An 18,635-nucleotide genomic window follows, 5' to 3' on the forward strand; every position below is an offset into this window, starting at 1 on the left:
AACAAACCTGCTTTTCCCAACCTTTCCCCATAGATTGTGCCTTCTAGATCTTTAATTATTTTTGTACTTCTTCTCTGGACTTGCTCCAATTTGTCTGCTTCTCTCCTGAAGAGTTGCCCCAGAAGTGAAGACAGCCCTCCAGCTGAGGACTTAGCCCAGAGTATACTGGAAGAATTACCTCCCATGTCTTGCTTGCACCATTCTTGTGAATACATCCCAGAATGATGTTTGCCTTTCTTGCAACTGTGTCACACTGTTGGCTCATGCTTAGCTTGCGGCCCACTCTGACCCGCAGATTCCTTTCGGTGGTAATCCTTCCTACACTGTCACTTCCCATTTTGTGTTTGTGCAAGTGCTTGTGTCCACTGAATTTCATCTTATTGAATTCAGACCATTTCTCAAGCATTCAGCATCATTTTGAATTTTAATCCCATCCTCCAGAGCATGTGCGCTCCCGCCCAACTTGGTGTGATCTGCAAGCGTTCTACGTGTGCTCTCTGTGCCATCATCCAGATAATCGATGAAGATATTGAAATGAACCAGACCCAGGCTAGAGCTCAACAGGATTCCACTCCGCATGCCCATCCAGCTTGATTGTGAACTACTGATAGTTACTCTCAATATGCTTTTTAGCCAGTTCTTCACCTACTTCATCGGAGGTTCGTGTATGTCTAGGCTATATTGCCCTAGTTTGTTTATGAGAGTGTCACGTGACACAATCCCAGAACATAATGAAAGTCAAAAAATACCCCTTCTACCATTTCCCTCCATCCACAAGTCCTGTTAGCCTGTCAAAGAAGGGTCTTAGGTTGATTTGACAGGATTTTTGCATGTTCTATGTGCTGACAAACTAGTTGATCTGCTTCATTATCTTTCCAGGTACTGAAGTTAAGTGGGGTGGTCTCGAATTCCCTGGGTTATCCTTATACTGCTTTTTATAGATAAGTATAAGGCTTCTGTATTTGCCTTTTCCAGGCCTCTGGTATCTTTGCCATCCTCCATGAATTCCCAAAGATGACCCCTAATGCTTTTCAACCAAGTCCTTAAGTATTTTGAAGGCATTTTCATCAGACCCTGCTGAATTGTCTAAGTGATTCTTAATGTTCTTTCCCTATTTTACCTTCAAATCCTACACCACTTGTGCCCGTGTTCACTATCTTAGTCTCCCAATCACTGCTAACCTTTTTGTATGACTGAAACAAAAAACATTTAAAACTTCAGATATTGGTGGATTTTCCTCCAAAACCTTTTGCACAAATTTATCTTTATGCACAGGGAGGGAGCAATCCTGTTGGCTTAACAGCACTGAACCACACTGTCACCCCCCCCACTGAATTGCCTCCAGTTCCTCTTGTGATTACAAATAATTGTGAGCAACATTCGGAGTGTGAACTTGGTACCTATGCCTTAGCTTTATACACCTAACTAAGAAAACATTCTTTGAGTTCTTTCTATTCTTCTTCAGGTTAGGTGTGGTGCTGGATGTTCATTTGTTTGTTGTGTTTTTTGCTAGGAATTAATTAGAAGATCTACTCAGGACTTCTGTGACAGCTGTCTTGTTACAGGACTTTCCAATGGTTTGATTAATCTGTGACACTCCAGATGTAAAAGTCCTGTGCATCAACACATGGTTTGCTTTTAAAGTCCATTTAAGTCATGACTGCTCTTCTGCTTTTAATCAAACGTCTTAAGAAAGAAATCTATTACCAGGAATTAGTGGGGCTGTGTAGTGGGGGTGCTGAATAGACGGGGGAAATAACTGGCTGATGCAGAATTAGGACTCCCACTAGATTTTTATCAAGACCAATTTAATGTGTTTACAGCCAGTGCTTACTGAGACAGATGTGTCTTTGCATCACAGGAATGGATTGCAAGTGGAACCCCTGAACAATGCTTGCAAAGCAGGGTCTTGAGTGAAGCCTTTAGGTCAGGTGTTTAAGTATCACTCATGTTTCATCTTCTGTAATAGCTGAAATTAAGTTGCCCTCCCATTGACTAAAGGGGGAGCAGAGCTGGGCTAAAGCTGAGCACCTCTGACAATTCCACACTTGCTTTCCTGTGTCTTCTTGTCTGTCTGGCCTCAAGAGCCAATTGTCTGCTGTGAGGAACAAAGCTAGTACCCGTGGAACCAGCATGAGGCTGCAGGCAGGGAGCTAGTTTTGCCATCATAAAAAAACTCATTCTGAGATTTCCCTGTTGCTTTTCATGACTGGTTCACAGTGCTGTGCACACCTCATCTCTGGTAACAGCGGGGCCAAGAACTACTGATTGGTAGCACCTGAGAAAGAGTTTTGTCACAGAACCAGAGGACACAGGGTTGTTAATAGTCTGTCTGTATCTGCCAACCCTGCACATTATACACACACTAACTCACACACATCCTTGTATGTGCATGACTATCCCATAACCTTATACCTTAACTAGAAGCTACAGGCCACAACCTGGGCTGAGTCACAGAAGTCATATTCTGCTTCACCGGTGACTGTTCCTGTGGGGTGAGGTCACCCTTTGCATGAGGAGTATGGCATGGGAAAGATGGCATGACTGATCCTTGGATTTTACTGCAGTTCCTTGGAGCTATTGACAGTGTTATAGGTTAGATCAGCCAAAAGGCTGCTATGACTTACAACAATCCTAGAAAGTAGGGCTGGAAGAAACAGTGTGATACAAGTAGTTTATCCCTCAGTGCTGAGGCAGGATCAAATGTACCAGGTGGCGTGAGTGGAAACCAGACTTGTGTCCAAAAGATCTGGGACTGACTTAAAAGCCCTTTGGCATGGCTGTCCCCAGCTGCCCTTTGCAATGGTTGGCTGGCCCTGCTACACTGGTAAGCTCTTTGATGGGCTGCTACTTGGTTCATGCATTTTACTCTTGCTGTTGTTCAGGTGTAGATCGCCGAATCCAAGTATATTTGCAGTGGAAAGAAGTCATAACCATAACACCCTGAGAACAATGGCTTCAGGACAACACGTCAATATCCTCCTCTTCCCTTACTGTAGGAGCTTCCTTCACTGGTGGGGCTCCCCCACCAATGCTGGTAAACCGGCGATGTGTCAGAACGGTCCAGGGATCTGGGGAGGTGGCATCCAGATGGCAGATTTCCCCACCTGTGCTTCTACAGGGCAAGCTCAGTGAAGGACCCTTGCTTGTGGCATTCCCTCCTGCCCCTTGGTTTGACAGAGTTTGGATGTGCTGGCTTCCAGAGCCTGGCTTAGCTATTTTCCCTGGCTTTCCTGGAGTTTGGGTTGGAGCCAGATGTGTGAGTGAACAGGTGACCACTGAACATAAGAACATAAGAACATAAGAATGGCCATACTGGGTCAGACCAAAGGTCCATCCAGCCCAGCATCCCATCTGCCGACGGTGGCCAATGCCAGGTGCCCCAGAGAAGGAGAACAGAAGACAATGATCAAGTGATTTATCTCCTGCCATCCATCTCCTGCCCTTGTTCTGAAGGCTAGGGCACCATACTTTATCCCTGGCTAATAGCCATTTATGGACCTAACCTGCAAAAATTTATTAAGCTCTTTTTTAAACCCTAATAGAGTCCTGGCCTTCACAGCCTCCTCGGGCAAGGAGTTCCACAGGTTGACTGTGCGCTGTGTGAAGAAAAATTTCCTTTTATTAGTTTTGAACCTACTACCCATCAATTTCATTTGGTGTCCCCTAGTTCTTGTATTATGGGAAAAGGTAAATAATTTTTCTATATTCACTTTCTCCACACCATTCATGATTTTATATACCTCTATCATATCGCCCCTCAATCGCCTTTTTTCCAAACTGAAAAGTCCCAGTCTCTCTAGCCTCTCCCCATATGGGACCCTTTCCAAGCCCCTAATCATCCTAGTCGCCCTTTTCTGAACCTTTTCTAATGCCAATATATCTTTTTTGAGGTGAGGAGACCACATCTGCACGCAGAACTCGAGATGTGGGCGTACCATAGTTTTATATAGGGGAAGTATGATATCTTTTGTCTTACTATCGATCCCTTTTTTAATAATTCCTAACATCCTATTTGCCTTACTAACTGCCGCTGCACACTGCGTGGATGTCTTCAGAGAACTATCCACTATAACTCCAAGATCCCTTTCCTGATCTGTCGTAGCTAAATTTGACCCCATCATGTAGTACGTGTAATTTGGGTTATTTTTTCCAACATGCATTACCTTACACTTACCCACATTAAATTTCATTTGCCATTTTGCTGCCCAATCACTCAGTTTGCTGAGATCTTTTTGTAGTTCTTCACAATCCCTTTTGGTTTTGACTGTCCTGAACAACTTGGTGTCATCTGCAAACTTTGCCACCTCACTGCTTACCTCATTTTCTAGATCATTGATGAACAAGTTGAACAGGATCGGTCCCAGGACTGACCCCTGGGGAACACCACTAGTTACCCTCCTCCATTGTGAAAATTTACCATTTATTCCCACCCTTTGTTTTCTGTCTTTTAACCAATTCCCGATCCATGAAAGGACCTTTCCTCCTATCCCATGACCACCTAATTTACATAAAAGCCTTTGGTGTGGGACCGTGTCAAAGGCTTTCTGGAAATCTAGGTATATTATGTCCACTGGGTGCCCCTTGTCCGCATGTTTATTAACCCCTTCAAAGAATTCTAATAGATTAGTTAGACACGACTTCCCTCTGCAGAAACCATGCTGACTTTTGCCCAACAATTCGTGCTCTTCTATGTGCCTTGCAATTTTACTCTTTACTAGTGTTTCTACTAATTTGCCTGGTACTGATGTTAAACTTATTGGTCTATAATTGCCAGGATCTCCTCTAGAGCCTTTTTTAAATATTGGTGTTATACTGGCCGTCTTCCAGTCATTTGGTACCAAAGTGGATTTAAAGGATAGGTTACAAACCACTGTTAATAACTCCGCAATTTCACATTTGAGTTCTTTCAGAACCCTTGGGTGAATGCTGTCTGGTCCTGGAGACTTGTTACTATTCAGCTTATCAATTAATTCCAAAACCTCCTCTAATGTCACTTCAATCTGAGTGAGTTCCTCAGATTTGTCACCTAAAAAGGCTGGCTCAGATTTAGGAACCTCTGTAACATCTTCAGCCGTGAAGACTGAAGCAAAGAAATCATTTAATCGCTCCGCAATGGCACTGTCTTCCTTGATCGCTCCTTTTATATCTTTATCATCCAAGGGCCCCACTACTTTTTTAGCAGGCTTCCTGCTTCTAATGTATTTAAAAAACATTTTACTATCGTTTTTTGAATTTTTGGCTAGCTGTTCCTCAAACTCTTTTTTGGCTTTTCTTACTACATTATGACACTTAATTTGGGAGTGTTTATGTTCCTTTCTATTTTCCTCACTAGGATTTGACTTCCACTTTTTAAAAGCTGCCCTTTTCTCTCTCACTGCCTTTTTAACATGGCTGTTTAGCCATGGTGGTTCTTTGTTAGGTCTCTTACTGTGTTTTTTTATTTGGGGTGTACATTTAAGTTGGGCCTCTAGTATGGTGTCTTTAAACAGTTTCCATGCAGCTTCCAGGGATTTTAGTTTAATTACTCTACCTTTTAGTTTCTGTTTAACTAGCTTCCTCATTTTAGTGTAATTCCCCTTTTTGAAATTAAATGCCAGAGTGTTTGACCGCTGCGGTGTTCTTCCCAACACAGGAATATTAAAAGTTATTATATTGTGGTCACTATTTCCAAGCGGTCCAGTAACAGTTACCTCTTGGACCAGATCCTGCGTTCCAGTCAAGACTAGATCGAGAATCGACTCTCCCCTTGTGGGTTCCTGTACTAGCTGCTCCAAGAAGCAGTCATTTAAGGCATCAAGAAATTTAATCTCTGAATCCCGTCCTGAGGTGACATGCACCCAATCAATATGGGGATAATTGAAATCTCCTATTATTACTGTGTTTTTTATTTTGATAGCCTCTCTAATCTCCCTTATCATTTCAGCATCACTATCACTGTCCTGGTTAGGTGGTCGATAATATATTCCTAATGCCATATTCATATTAGAGGAATGAATTGTTATCCATAATGATTCTATGGAACATTTTGATTCCTTTAGGATTTTTACTTCATTTGATTCTATATTATCCTTCACATATAGTACCACTCCGCCACCCGACTTTCTTCTTCAGGAGGTCATCACATCCAACCCCTTGCTCAAGGCAGGACCATTGGTTTGACCAGTGGTGAGTGGTCTCTGCTACAAGAGTCTGCATGGAATTGTTTTACTTGTGTGTCACTGGTTTAATCATATTACTAGTGCCCATGCTCTGACTGTGGGCAAGGCCCAGAAATAACACAGCTGGAATGGAACAGTCAATAATAAAATGAACGAAGAGCAGCATAGGAGAGTGAAGAAACACTTCTGCGAGGCACAATGAAATATTAGGAGCAGTAGGTGCTAAAAGTCCTATCCAAGAGCAGTCCATGGAACACCTGACAAAAATAAGGTGATCTGAGTGTTAGGCTAGTACCCTCTCTATTAGACCCTACCACCCCTCGGAGCTTCATGCAGCCAACACAATGCTGTCCCGTGTGTGCTGGGCAGCGTTCTCGATGGCTCAGCAGTCTGCAGCATTGGCACCCAACATAACTGCAGCGCCTTGTCAATTGTGTCCTTTATGGTATGACAGAGACCCCATGCGGCTCAGCTACTGCTCTGGGGTGCTGGCCTGGACACTGTTTGGAAACAAGGACAGCTGCATGAGTCCCACTGACCCAGGAGTTTCGAAGGAGAGCTGGAAGGCGATGGCAGCAGATTTCAGAAGGGGGCCAAAATGCAGGTGCCTGAAGGAGCCAAAACACACTGGGACCTCACAGCCTGGCTCTGTCAGAGCCCAGCACGCCCTATGGCAGCTCCTGACTGTCAGCCTTCCCTCCGCTGGGACCTCACAGCCACCACGGCCTGGTTCTGTCAGAGCCCAGCACAGGCTTTTCTTTCTCCAGCTTAACCTCAAACTTCTCCATGTCCATTCTCTGTGTGGCAATGGGGCAGAGTGGGTTCACAGCCCGTGTCTATGCAGGAATAGGGGGAGTGGTAGGAGGGGGAACATGTTGCTGCTATACTCCATATGGCAGGACTTGGCCCTCTCTGCTAGGAATGATGACTGTTTAGGTGGCTGTCTCTTCGCAAGGGCTTTGGCTAGAATCACCAGCTCATTTCACTCAGGCCGAAGAGAAGCTGCCGGCTGGTACTGACCTGGTTCAGAACTAAACTACTGTCTTGGAGGTGAAAGCTTCTTATCCTGTTACTAATCCCCTAAACTGTCCCATCCCCTTTCTAGCTATGCTTTTACCCAGCCTCCTTTTTCTATGCCTAAGATCATTTCCAGATAAGTGACTACACATCCATGGTTATAAATCTGTTTGTATAGTTGTGGGAAGGGAAGTGGTATTTCACTGGGTCTGCAAATGAGGACTGAGAGATTTTAAAAGAAGAGGTACTGGAAGGCAGTGCTTGATGTTACCGAGATATTCACAAGCCAAGGGAAATAGGAAATAGAATCATGTGTGCTGATGTAAATACCCCTTGAAAGTCACTCAGGTGATCTGGCAGCTAGTTCACAGGTGAGGTGTATGTGGGGGGTGCAGGTGGGGGTGAGGTGGGAGGCAGTTCTGCAAAATGAAATGAAAAATCATAAGGCATGTCTGTTCCCCAACCCCTGGGCTGCTGCCATCCCCTCTCCCACCAAAGAAATATTCAGCCCGCTCTACTGAGCACTTCTCAGCAGCCCCCTTCAGCCAGCAGTACCTGCACAATTAGTAACACAGGGATGTCTCTTGTCACCCTGTACCCCGCCCAAAGGGCCATATGCCTTGTAGGGAGCCCTGAGTCCCACTACTAGACAGCCTGGTTCTGGGGGCAGTGACAGTCCCTAGATTAAGGATGTTTTGGTGCAATCCCACCCATGTCAACAAAGACCATTTCTTCTCACTATCCTTTTTGGCTCTATGTGTAATCACCCTCTGGACTGCATTGCCACTGGGTGTCCCCTGACCTATATGGGCAGCAGGGTCCAAAAAGGGGCTGGAATTGCCCTGGCTGATGCAGTTCATGGTGGTGAAGAGTAGTGTTGGGTGTCATGGATTGCCAAGCCCTGCACCCCACTCACAGTCAGACGTGACTCTCATTTAGCAGGGAGAACACAAAGGTTATTAGTTGACAGGGACACCATGTAGAACAGACTTGTCAGGACAGGGAGCAGAAGCCGTCAGTACAATCCATCCTGGGGAGAGGGGACCCAGAGGGGTCCTCAAGCTGGGGCCCTGGCCCCCCTTTCTCCCCCATCAACAGCCCAGTTCCAGTTCAAACCAGCCAGGCCTCTCCTCCCTCCTTTGTCCTGTTTCTCAGGGAAGAAAGCTGTAACCTGGTTGCATAGGCTACAAGGCCTATGGAGCGCCATTGTCTATCTGTGGGAAGTCATGTCACTGCAACTCAGTATGGATTCACCAAGGGTAAGTTGTGCCTGAGCAACCTGATTAACTTCTGTGATGAGGTAACAGGCTCTGTGGACATGGGGAAGTCAGTGGATGTGATACACCTTGACTTCAGCAAAGCTTTTGGTACAGTCTCCCACAGCATTCTTGTCCATAAGATAAGGAAGTGTGGATTGGATCCTTGGTCTTATAGCTGGCTTGACAGCTGGGCCCAACGGGTAGTGGTCAATGGCTCAATATCTGGATGGGGGTTGGTTTCAAGCGGAGTGCTGCAAGGCTCAGTTCTGGGGCTGGTGTTGTTCAACATATTTATTAATGACCTGGACAAGGGACTGGATTGCACCCTCAGCAAGTTTACAGATGACACTAAGCTGGGGAGGGGGGTAGATACATTGGAGGGTAGAGATAGGATCCAGAGTGTCCTGGATAAACTGTAACAGCAACGAAGGGTCCTGTGGCACCTTATAGACTAACAGAAGAGTTTTGAGCATGAGCTTTCGTGACCACAGACTCACTTCATCAGATGCTGGTGAGTCTTCAGTAGAAGAGAGTCTGTGCTCATGAAAGCTCATGCTCAAAACTTTTCTGTTAGTCTATAAGGTGCCACAGGACCCTTCGTTGCTGTTACAGATCCAGACTAACATGGCTACCCCTCCGATACTGGATAAATTGGAGGAGTGAGCCAAAAGAAATCTGATGTGGTTCAAAAAGGAGAAGTGCAGAGTCCTGCACCTGGGATGGAAGAATCCCAAACATTGTTATAGGCTGGGGACCAACTGGCTCAGCAGCAGTACAACAGAAAGGAACCTAGGGGTTATAGTAGGTGGAAGGCTGGATATGAGTAAACAGTGTGCCCTTATAGCCAGGAAGGCTAAGGGCATACTAGGGTGCATTAGGAGGAGCATTTTGAGCAGATCTAGAGAAGTGGTTATTCCCTCTGTTCGGTATTGGTGAGGCCACATCTGGAATATTGTGTCCAGTTGTGGGCCCCACACTCCAGAAAGGATGTGGATGTACTAGAGCAGGTTCAGCAGAGGGCAACAAAAATGGTTAAGGGTCTGGAGCACATGACCTATGAGAAGAGCCTGAGGGATTTGGGCTTGTTTAGTTTACAGAAGAGAAGATTTAGTGGTGATTTAGTAGCAGCCTTCAACTTCCTGAAGGGGAGCTCTAAAGAAGATGGAGAGAAACTGTTCTCGGTGTCAGATGGCAGAACAAGGAGCAATGGCCAGAAGCTACAGAGGGAGAGGTGTAGGTTGGATATTAGGAAAAACTGTTTCCCCAGGAGGGTGGTGAAGCACTGGAATGCATTACTGAAAGAGGGGGTGGATTCTCCATCCTTTGAGGTTTTTAAGTCCAGGCTTGACAAGGTCCTGACTGGGATGACTTAGTGGGGGTTGATCCTGCTTTGGGCAGGGGGCAGGACAAGATGACCTTCTGAGGTCCCTTCCAGTCTTGTGATTCCAACTCCCACTTCCAACTGAGCATTGATGCCATGCGTAGGGAAACTGAGGCACTCGCATGGAGTTACACACATACGGCAATACACATATCGTAGAATTGGAAGGGACTTCGTGCTCAAACCACTGAGGGCATTGGCGTTGGGAAGTCCCCTCTGGCTGGAGAGGGAAGAAGGAGGTTCTGGGGCCCTGGATCAGCCCCCACTCCCCAAGATGAATTGTGCTGACACCTTCTGATTTCTATGCTAAGTCAGTGCAGCGCTGTGTCTCTGTCACCTAATAACCCTTCTCCTCTCCCTGCTGAGTGAGAGTCCTGTCCGGTTGTGGCTAAAGGTGCAGGGCCTGGGGACCCCACACCCTGTGACGGGGCTGGGCAGATGGCAGGTATAGAGCTCTGGACCCTGTGACACCTGGGGTTTCCCAGCCAGGCCCCGCGCACAATGTGGTGTGGGTGGTAGGTACAAAACACACAGGTGTGAGGTGTGCATGGCAGTGCGGGTGATGGATGTACAAACTGCATGGGTGTGAGGTGTGCACGGCAGTGTGCATGAGTTGTGCACAACACACATGGGTGTGAGGCGTGCATGGCAGTGCGGGTGGTGGGTGTGCAGACCGCAGGGGTGAGAGGCGTGCGCGGCAGTGCGGGTGGTGGGTGTGCAGACCGCAGGGGTGTGAGGCGTGCGCGGCAGTGCGGGTGGTGGGTGTGCAGACCGCAGGGGTGTGAGGCGTGCGCGGCAGTGCGGGTGGTGGGTGTGCGGACCGCAGGGGTGTGAGGCGTGCGCGGCAGTGCGGGTGGTGGGTGTGCAGACCGCAGGGGTGAGAGGCGTGCGCGGCAGTGCGGGTGGTGGGTGTGCAGACCGCAGGGGTGTGAGGCGTGCGCGGCAGTGCGGGTGGTGGGTGTGCAGACCGCAGGGGTGTGAGGCGTGCGCGGCAGTGCAGGTGGTGGGTGTGCAGACCGCAGGGGTGTGAGGCGCGCGCGGCAGTGCGGGTGGTGGGCGTGCAAACCGCAGGGATGTGAGGCTGTGCGCGGCAGTGCGGGTGGTGGGCGTGCAAACCGCAGGGGTGTGAGGCGCGCGCGGCAGTGCGGGTGGTGGGCGTGCAAACCGCAGGGATGTGAGGCGTGCGCGGCAGTGCGGGTGGTGGGTGTGCAGACCGCAGGGGTGTGAGGCGTGCGCGGCAGTGCGGGTGGTGGGTGTGCAAACCGCAGGGATGTGAGGCGTGCGCGGCAGTGCGGGTGGTGGGTGTGCAGACCGCAGGGGTGTGAGGCGTGCGCGGCAGTGCGGGTGGTGGGCGTGCAAACCGCAGGGGTGTGAGGCGCGCGCGGCAGTGCGGGTGGTGGGCGTGCAAACCGCAGGGGTGTGAGGCGTGCGCGGCAGTGCGGGTGGTGGGTGTGCAAACCGCAGGGGCGTGAGGCGTGCGCGGCAGTGCGGGTGGTGGGTGTGCAGACCGCAGGGGTGTGAGGCGTGCGCGGCAGTGCGGGTGGTGGGTGTGCAGACCGCAGGGGTGTGAGGCGTGCGCGGCAGTGCAGGTGGTGGGTGTGCAGACCGCAGGGGTGTGAGGCGCGCGCGGCAGTGCGGGTGGTGGGCGTGCAAACCGCAGGGATGTGAGGCGTGCGCGGCAGTGCGGGTGGTGGGCGTGCAAACCGCAGGGGTGTGAGGCGCGCGCGGCAGTGCGGGTGGTGGGCGTGCAAACCGCAGGGATGTGAGGCGTGCGCGGCAGTGCGGGTGGTGGGTGTGCAGACCGCAGGGGTGTGAGGCGTGCGCGGCAGTGCGGGTGGTGGGTGTGCAAACCGCAGGGATGTGAGGCGTGCGCGGCAGTGCGGGTGGTGGGTGTGCAGACCGCAGGGGTGTGAGGCGTGCGCGGCAGTGCGGGTGGTGGGCGTGCAAACCGCAGGGGTGTGAGGCGCGCGCGGCAGTGCGGGTGGTGGGCGTGCAAACCGCAGGGGTGTGAGGCGTGCGCGGCAGTGCGGGTGGTGGGTGTGCAAACCGCAGGGGCGTGAGGCGTGCGCGGCAGTGCGGGTGGTGGGTGTGCAGACCGCAGGGGTGTGAGGCGTGCACAGTGCTAGGCAGCTGCCCAGCCCCGCCCCGCCGGTCCTGGCCCCGCAGAGCCGGGAGCTGCCCGGGCCGCCTTGGGGGGCGCGGGGACCGGCGCGGGGGCGACGTTCGCTGTTCTGCTCTTTAAAGGGTTAATGATCTTTCGGCGTGGGAGAAGCGCCTGGAAACCTGCCCCGGGGAACAAGGAGCAGAGACACATTTACTGATTAGTCTAATCCCGGCTCAGCCCCTTCGCCGAGCCGATCTCAGCGCCGCCTTTCCCGCGTCACCGGCCAGAGGCTGGGGGAGCCCCGCGTCCTGCTCTGCACGTGGGCGTGCAAAACGCGCGTGAGGTGTGCCCAGTGCACTGGAGTTAGGCGTGCAGCGCCGTGTGCGTGATGAATGTGCACCGTGTTAGGCGTGCAAAGTGCACGGGCGGTAGGCGCGCAGGGGGGTGGGCGTGCAAAGCACACAGGTGACAGGTGTGCAGAGCTCGAGGCGTACCCGGCCAGTGGCTGCACGTGCTGTGCGCGCGCGCGTGTGAGAAATCGCCGCTCTGGCGGCCGCAGCGCTACACCGCGTCTCTCCCCCAGCCGAGCGGCTGTCGCTGGGGCCGGAGCTCTCCCGGGGCAGACCCGGCTTCGGAGCCATCCCCGCCCGCCCCGGGACTCTGCCCGGGCACCTGGCAGGGCTCAGCCTCCCGCCGCAGCGACCCGCCCCCGGTCCCCGCCTCCCAGGGCGCTGCCCAGCGCCCCCAGGGGAAGAGCCGCGGTTCCCCGTGCGCCGGGCACAGCGCCGCGCCGCGCAGGGCGAGCGGGGTCACGGCCCGTCCGCCACCGGGGGCGGCTCCGGCGCTTGCCGCTCTGGCCGCAGAGGAGCGGCCCGGAGCGAGCGAACCCGGCCGGGGGCTCCTTACCCTGGAGCCGCCGGGCCCCAACGCCAGGGGACCCTCCCCGGGCAGAGCGGCCCCGAGGCTCCGGCCCTTCCAATTATCCCCAAGGCAAGTCCCTGTTGTGCTAATCCCGGGAGCAGCTGCGGACCCGGCCGCCCGCTAGGTCCGGGGCCGGGCTCAGGGCTGCCCACGGGCTCTTCCCGTCCCGTCCCGCCGCAGGCAGGACTCGCCTCCTGTCCGGTGCCGCCACCCGGACCTCGCCACCCCAGAGCGCAGCGCCGGCAGAGCTTGGGGCGCGAAACCGGCCCGCCCCCCAGGCTGCGGCAGCGGCGTGCGCCCCTCGGCTTCCGTTCCCCGAGTCCGGAGCCCTGCAGAGCCCTGGCGCCGGCCAGGAGGCACAGACGGGCACCCCGCGCTCGGGGCCCGGCAGCCCCAGGGGCACAAACTCCCCGGCGCGCCCAGGGCGCACGGGCCGGGAGCGCGGCGCGGGGCTCGGGGGCGGCGGCGGCCCAGGCAGGGGCCGGGGTCAGCTGGAGCAGCGGGGTGGGCGGGCGCGGCCCCGGCGGCGATTAATCCCCTGGGCCTGGGGCCGGCCCGCCCCTCCCGACCCCCCTGCGCGCCGCGCCATAAAAGGCTCCGGGCAGCCCGGCCCCGTCCGTTCCGGCGCGGCGGCAGCATGACGGGCCGGGAGGAGCCCGCCGAGGGCAGAGCCCAGGGCCAGGCGCCGGTGCCCAGCGAGAAGGCGGCCCGGCTGGCGGCCCCGGCCCTGCGCTCCAAGGGCTTCGCCATCACCGACCTGCTGGGGCTGGAGGCGGAGCTGCAGCCGCCGGCCGGCCCGGTGGGCAGCTCGGGGGGCGAGGGCGCCGGGGCCGGCCTCGGGGCGGTGTCTCTCGGCGGCGGCTCCCTGCCCCTGGGCTTGGGCTTCTTGTGCGGCTTCGGGGCGCCGCCCCCGGCCGGGGCCCCCTGCCTGCTGCCGGCGCATCTCCCCTTCCTGCAGCCACGGGCCGAGCCGCCCCGGCACCCCGCGCCGCCCGCCGGTGGGCGCCAGGACAGCGCTTCGGGTAAGCGCCCCCGGCTCCCGTCCCGCCCGGCCCCCCTCCAGCCCAGCCCAGCCCGGCCCAGCCCCGGGGCGCGCCCCGCCCGGCCCCCCTCCAGCCCAGCCCAGCCCGGCCCAGCCCCGGGGCGCGCCCCGCCCGGCCCCCCTCCAGCCCAGCCCAGCCCGGCCCAGCCCCGGGGCGCGCCCCGCCCGGCCCCCCTCCAGCCCAGCCCAGCCCGGCCCAGCCCCGGGGCGCGCCCCGCCCGGCCCCCCTCCAGCCCAGCCCGGCCCCCTTGCAGCCCTCGCCGCACTCCCGCCCGGCTCCCCCGCAGCCGCTCTGCCCCGGGCTCCCCGCGGGCTGCCCAGGCTCCGGCCGGCGCCCTGCCTGGGGCGGACGCCCTAGCGGTCGGGCCCGGTGCCCGCAGCCCCCCGGCGGCTCCCCACGTGCGACCTCCCGCCGAGCCAGGCCGAGGCCCATCGCAGCTGAGCGCCCCCCGCCCGCGGGGAGCTGCCCTCGGCCCCTGCCGCGTCGGCGCCGGGCGGTAGCAGCTGCGCAGCCCGCTTGCCCCTCGCCCGGCTCAGCGCCTTTCCCTCCCGCTGCGCCCAGACGCGGACAGCCCGGCCGCGGCCACGGGCGAGCTGAGGACCTCGGCCTCGCAGGCGAAGAGGAAGAAGCGCCGGCACAGGTACCCGCCGCGCCCGGGGCAGGGCGGCCTGGGGAGCGCCCGGGAGCGGGCCGGGCCCTGGCCACAGCGGCTCGGGAGCGGCCACCCACGTCCCCGGGGCAGCCGGAGGGCTTCCCGGAGCCGGGCTGAGACGGGAGCGGCCGCCCGGCCACCCGGTGCAGGGGGTCAGCGGGGAGCGTCCCGGCCGGGGAGCGGCCAGTAACGCCCCGCGCCCCCCCAGGACGGTGTTCACTGCGCGGCAGCTGGAGGAGCTGGAGACGGCGTTCAGCGAGGCTCATTACCCCGACGTGTGCGCCAGGGAGGTGCTGGCCATGAAAACGGAGCTGCCCGAGGACAGGATCCAGGTGCGCCCTCACCAGGCCGGGCTGTCGGAGCGCTCTCGGCTGTCACCTGCACACCCCAGCAGCCACTGCCACTGCCCAGAGCCTCCCGCTTCCCGGCTGCAGCCATGGGTGCCCGCCCGGCAGGGAGCAGCCTGCAGCCGCTCAGGGCCTGGCACTGCCTGGGCGCCCTCCTGGCAGGGAGCAGCCTGCAGCCGCTCAGGGCCTGGCACTGCCTGGGCGCCCGCCCGGCAGGGAGCAGCCTGCAGCCGCTCAGGGCCTGGCACTGCCTGGGCACCCTCCTGGCAGGGAGCAGCCTGCAGCTGCTCAGGGCCTGGCACTGCCTGGGCACCCTCCCGGCAGGGAGCAGCCTGCAGCCACTCAGGGCCTGGCACTGCCTGGGCACTGTCCTGGCGCTGCTCTCCATGCCCTCCCCTAGATGCCAGGCTAGGCTGGGCAGGATCCCACTGCTTAGGCCCCTGATTCAGCAGCCACTGGGCTGAAGCTCCCTGCCTTGCCTCAAGTGACCCAGTTACTGCAACCAGCGAAAAGGCTAGAGCTGGGCTTGGTCCCCATCCCCCGCAGTTCAAGGAGTTCTGGCACTGACTCCGTAAGAGCCGGAGAGCGAGGTGGGCCAGGGCTGGTCTAAGAACCCCTTTAGAGGAGCAGCCGTTGGGGCTGCAGACGTACAGTTGTGGGGGAGCAGGGACCACTCCCCAAGAGCCCTGTTTGTGCAGAGACAGAGTGAGGCACCTTATCCCAGAAGCATAAAAGGGTTGCAGTGCACCCAGCACAGAGGAGATGGCTACGCTGGCCACTCTTCCTCGGTCCCTGTTCCTCCACTCCCTGTGGGCACCAGCCGGGCAAAGAGCTGAGCACAGACTCGAACTGAAGAGCCTGCCCAGACGCAATAACCTCATATAAGGAGCTCTCTAACGCACGCTCTCTCTCTCTCTCTCTGTTTCCCAACACACACGCCCACTGGATAACACCCCTCTGAAACACCCATACCCACTGGACAATAATCCTCTGACACCCACCCACTGGGCAACACCCCCTGACACCCACCCACACACCCACTGGACAACACCCCTTTGACTCCCACCGGCCAACTCCCCCTCTGACACCAACCAACCCACCCACCCACCCACTGGCTGACACCTCTCTGACACCCACCCACTGGACCACACCCCTCTATGACCAACCCACCAACTGGACAACACCCCTCTGACACCCATCTACCCACCGGACAACACCCGTCTGACACCCATCCACCCACTGGACAACAATCCTTTGACACCCATCCACTCACTGGACAACACCCCTCTGATACCTATCTACCAACTGGACAACACCCCTCTGACACCCATCCACCCACCCACTGGACAACATCCCTCTGACACCCATCCACCCACCCACCGGACAACACCCCTCTGACACACCCACCGGACAACACCCCTCTGACACACCCACCGGACAACACCTCGCTGACTCACACCTGGACACCCCTGTCTGAACACCAACATGATCCCACACACACACGTGCAAACTGCTGGACACACGCACACCCTCCCCGGCCTTGCCCCACAGGTCTGGTTTCAGAACCGAAGAGCCAAGTGGCGGAAGCGTGAGAAGCGCTGGGGCCGGAGCAGCGTCATGGCCGAGTACGGGCTCTACGGGGCCATGGTGCGGCACTCCATCCCGCTGCCGGAGTCCGTCCTCAACTCGGCCAAGAGTGGCCTGGTGGGCTCCTGCGCACCCTGGCTGCTGGGTAAGACAGTGCATGGGCCACGCGCTGCGGGGGGCTGGTGAGAGGCTCAGCCTCTCCCTTCCTTCCAAACTTGCCATCTTCTTGTGGGGGTGTCAGGGCCCTAGCGAAGCCGTCTGTGCCGATGTGCTTTGAGGGGCTGTTTCCGAGCTGAGCTGGACGGGTGACCCGGGGTTGCTGTACAGTACTCATGGGCTGGGCTCGTGGGTCTCACCTGTCACAAGCTGAGCCCTGAGTCAGGCAAACCCTCCTGCACCTGTCTTGTTTAGTGTTAACACATGTGCCAGTGAAAGCTGAGCACGGGGCGAAGGGCCTTTTCCAATAGGTGCCAAACAACTGGGTTAGGGTAGTGCCGCAGAGCTGCTGAGTGGAGACAGACCCGTCTCAGCATACACTGACACGTCAATAACACAGGCCGCAGAGCCCAGAGAACTCACGGACTGCAGGCAGACAACGGGCAGGCGAGCCCCACAAACCCTGTGAGGTCAGACAGATGCTTCCTGCTGACATCACTGGCTTTGGGGCCACCCGTAAGGGAATTCCTGGCAGGTGAGGCAAGGAGAAGGCCAGGGCACCACCGAGCTGGGTGTTCCTGAGAAGCCAGTAGGCCCAGGGCTCTCTGCTGTCCCGGGTGGATGTAAGCAACTCATTGCATTCGCTCACTCTTCTGCACACTTGAAGGGATGCACAAAAAATCCCTGGACGCTACAACGAAGCTGGCGAGTGAGGAGCAGGTGCCAGATGGCTGGAGGCTGGAAGGTGCCAAGGAGGAAGTGAAACGGAAGCCAGCAGATACCCAAAGGTGCTCTGGTGACAACCTCAGCTCTGCGGCCTGTTGTGAAGATACTGCCATGGACCTCTCCAGCCCAGCAAGGCGGGAGAAGAAGAGTGCTTTGAGGAGAGGGACAGGACAAGGCGCACCAGCCTCAGGGGGCAGGGGAGGGGAGGGGCGCTAGGAAATGAGACCTGGAGCACTTTGGAAAGACAGAGCTATTTATTAGTTATTTGTCAGACAATTCATACAAAATGTGACAGGACTTTGAGCCCTTTTCATACTGGAGCCAGCCAAGATCCCCTCCCCACCCCCAACTTTAAAGTGGTGTGTTTGTATAACCAGAGCTCTGGGCAAGGTTGGAAAGTGCTGGGGAGAAAATGCCGCTGACTCGTGGGCCGCTCGAGTGCTAAATGGGGGAAACCTTCCTTTCCTTCAGTAACACAAGCAACTGAAGGACGTCGGCCTGCCAGCCAGGAGTATGAGCCAGTGTGGAGTTGTTCTGTCTGGAGCCTGGTGGGGCAGGGTGTAACAGACACGCTTCAGAAGTTGCATTCCCACGGGTACTGGGAAGTCTTGGGTACGCCCCAGAGTGACAATTCTTTGTTTCAAATATGCAGCTGTTTGGCCTCAGGAGAAGCAGCCTGTGCTTAAAAACTGTGGCTCAGCTTTTCGGCTCGGTTAGGTTGACAGTGCCATTGGCTTAAGAGAGCCACGCCCGTTTACACCACCAGCAGAGCTGCACGTCGGTCAATTCAGCCTTACAAGTAAACATCACTGTGTATCTCACTCGGAACTTGTGTCTGTGCGTGCAGGGTGGTGTGGAGAGCGGGGAGATGTTTTATGCAATAATTTTGAGTGCTTTGAATCTTTGATATACTGTGCATAAGAGCATGCAGACCTTTACAAAAGCCAAGCCATAGCACCCCTGAGGAATGTTCTGCTCTTATGGGAATTGACATGGGAACCTCTTCTGCAATTCTTAACTGTCTGTAAAACAGAGTTCAGTGTCAAGTCTCTTTCTCGGCTTTTGTATGTGTTTGTTCAAGAGCACTTTAGGTGTCTGAGTTTTCAGAATGTTGCTCTTCCTGTTTTGTCCTTTATTTATTGTGTATTATTGAATAAAAGTTTGGGGTATCTTTGCTTTTCTATTGTGATGGGGTTCAGGGGTCCCCCTGCACTGCACCCCGTCCGCTGGCAGGAGAGACTCTCACTCAGCAGGTACAACAGCAGGTTTATTAGGCAACAG

At 55.7% G+C, this 18,635-nt stretch overlaps 1 protein-coding gene across 1 annotated transcript; it reads left to right on the top strand.

Annotated features, from left to right (window-relative positions):
- Positions 1 to 13,480: 13,480 nt before the first annotated feature.
- VSX1 (visual system homeobox 1) lies at positions 13,481 to 17,570 on the top strand. Its single transcript, XM_074988384.1, has 5 exons — positions 13,481 to 13,865; positions 14,448 to 14,526; positions 14,747 to 14,870; positions 16,437 to 16,617; positions 17,296 to 17,570. Exons 1-5 carry the CDS (start codon positions 13,481 to 13,483, stop codon positions 17,568 to 17,570), a joined length of 1,044 nt encoding a protein of 347 aa, XP_074844485.1.
- The last annotated feature ends 1,065 nt before the right edge of the window (positions 17,571 to 18,635 follow it).

Source organism: Carettochelys insculpta, chromosome 3, assembly GCF_033958435.1.
Source record: "Carettochelys insculpta isolate YL-2023 chromosome 3, ASM3395843v1, whole genome shotgun sequence".
NCBI lineage: Eukaryota > Metazoa > Chordata > Testudines > Carettochelyidae > Carettochelys > Carettochelys insculpta.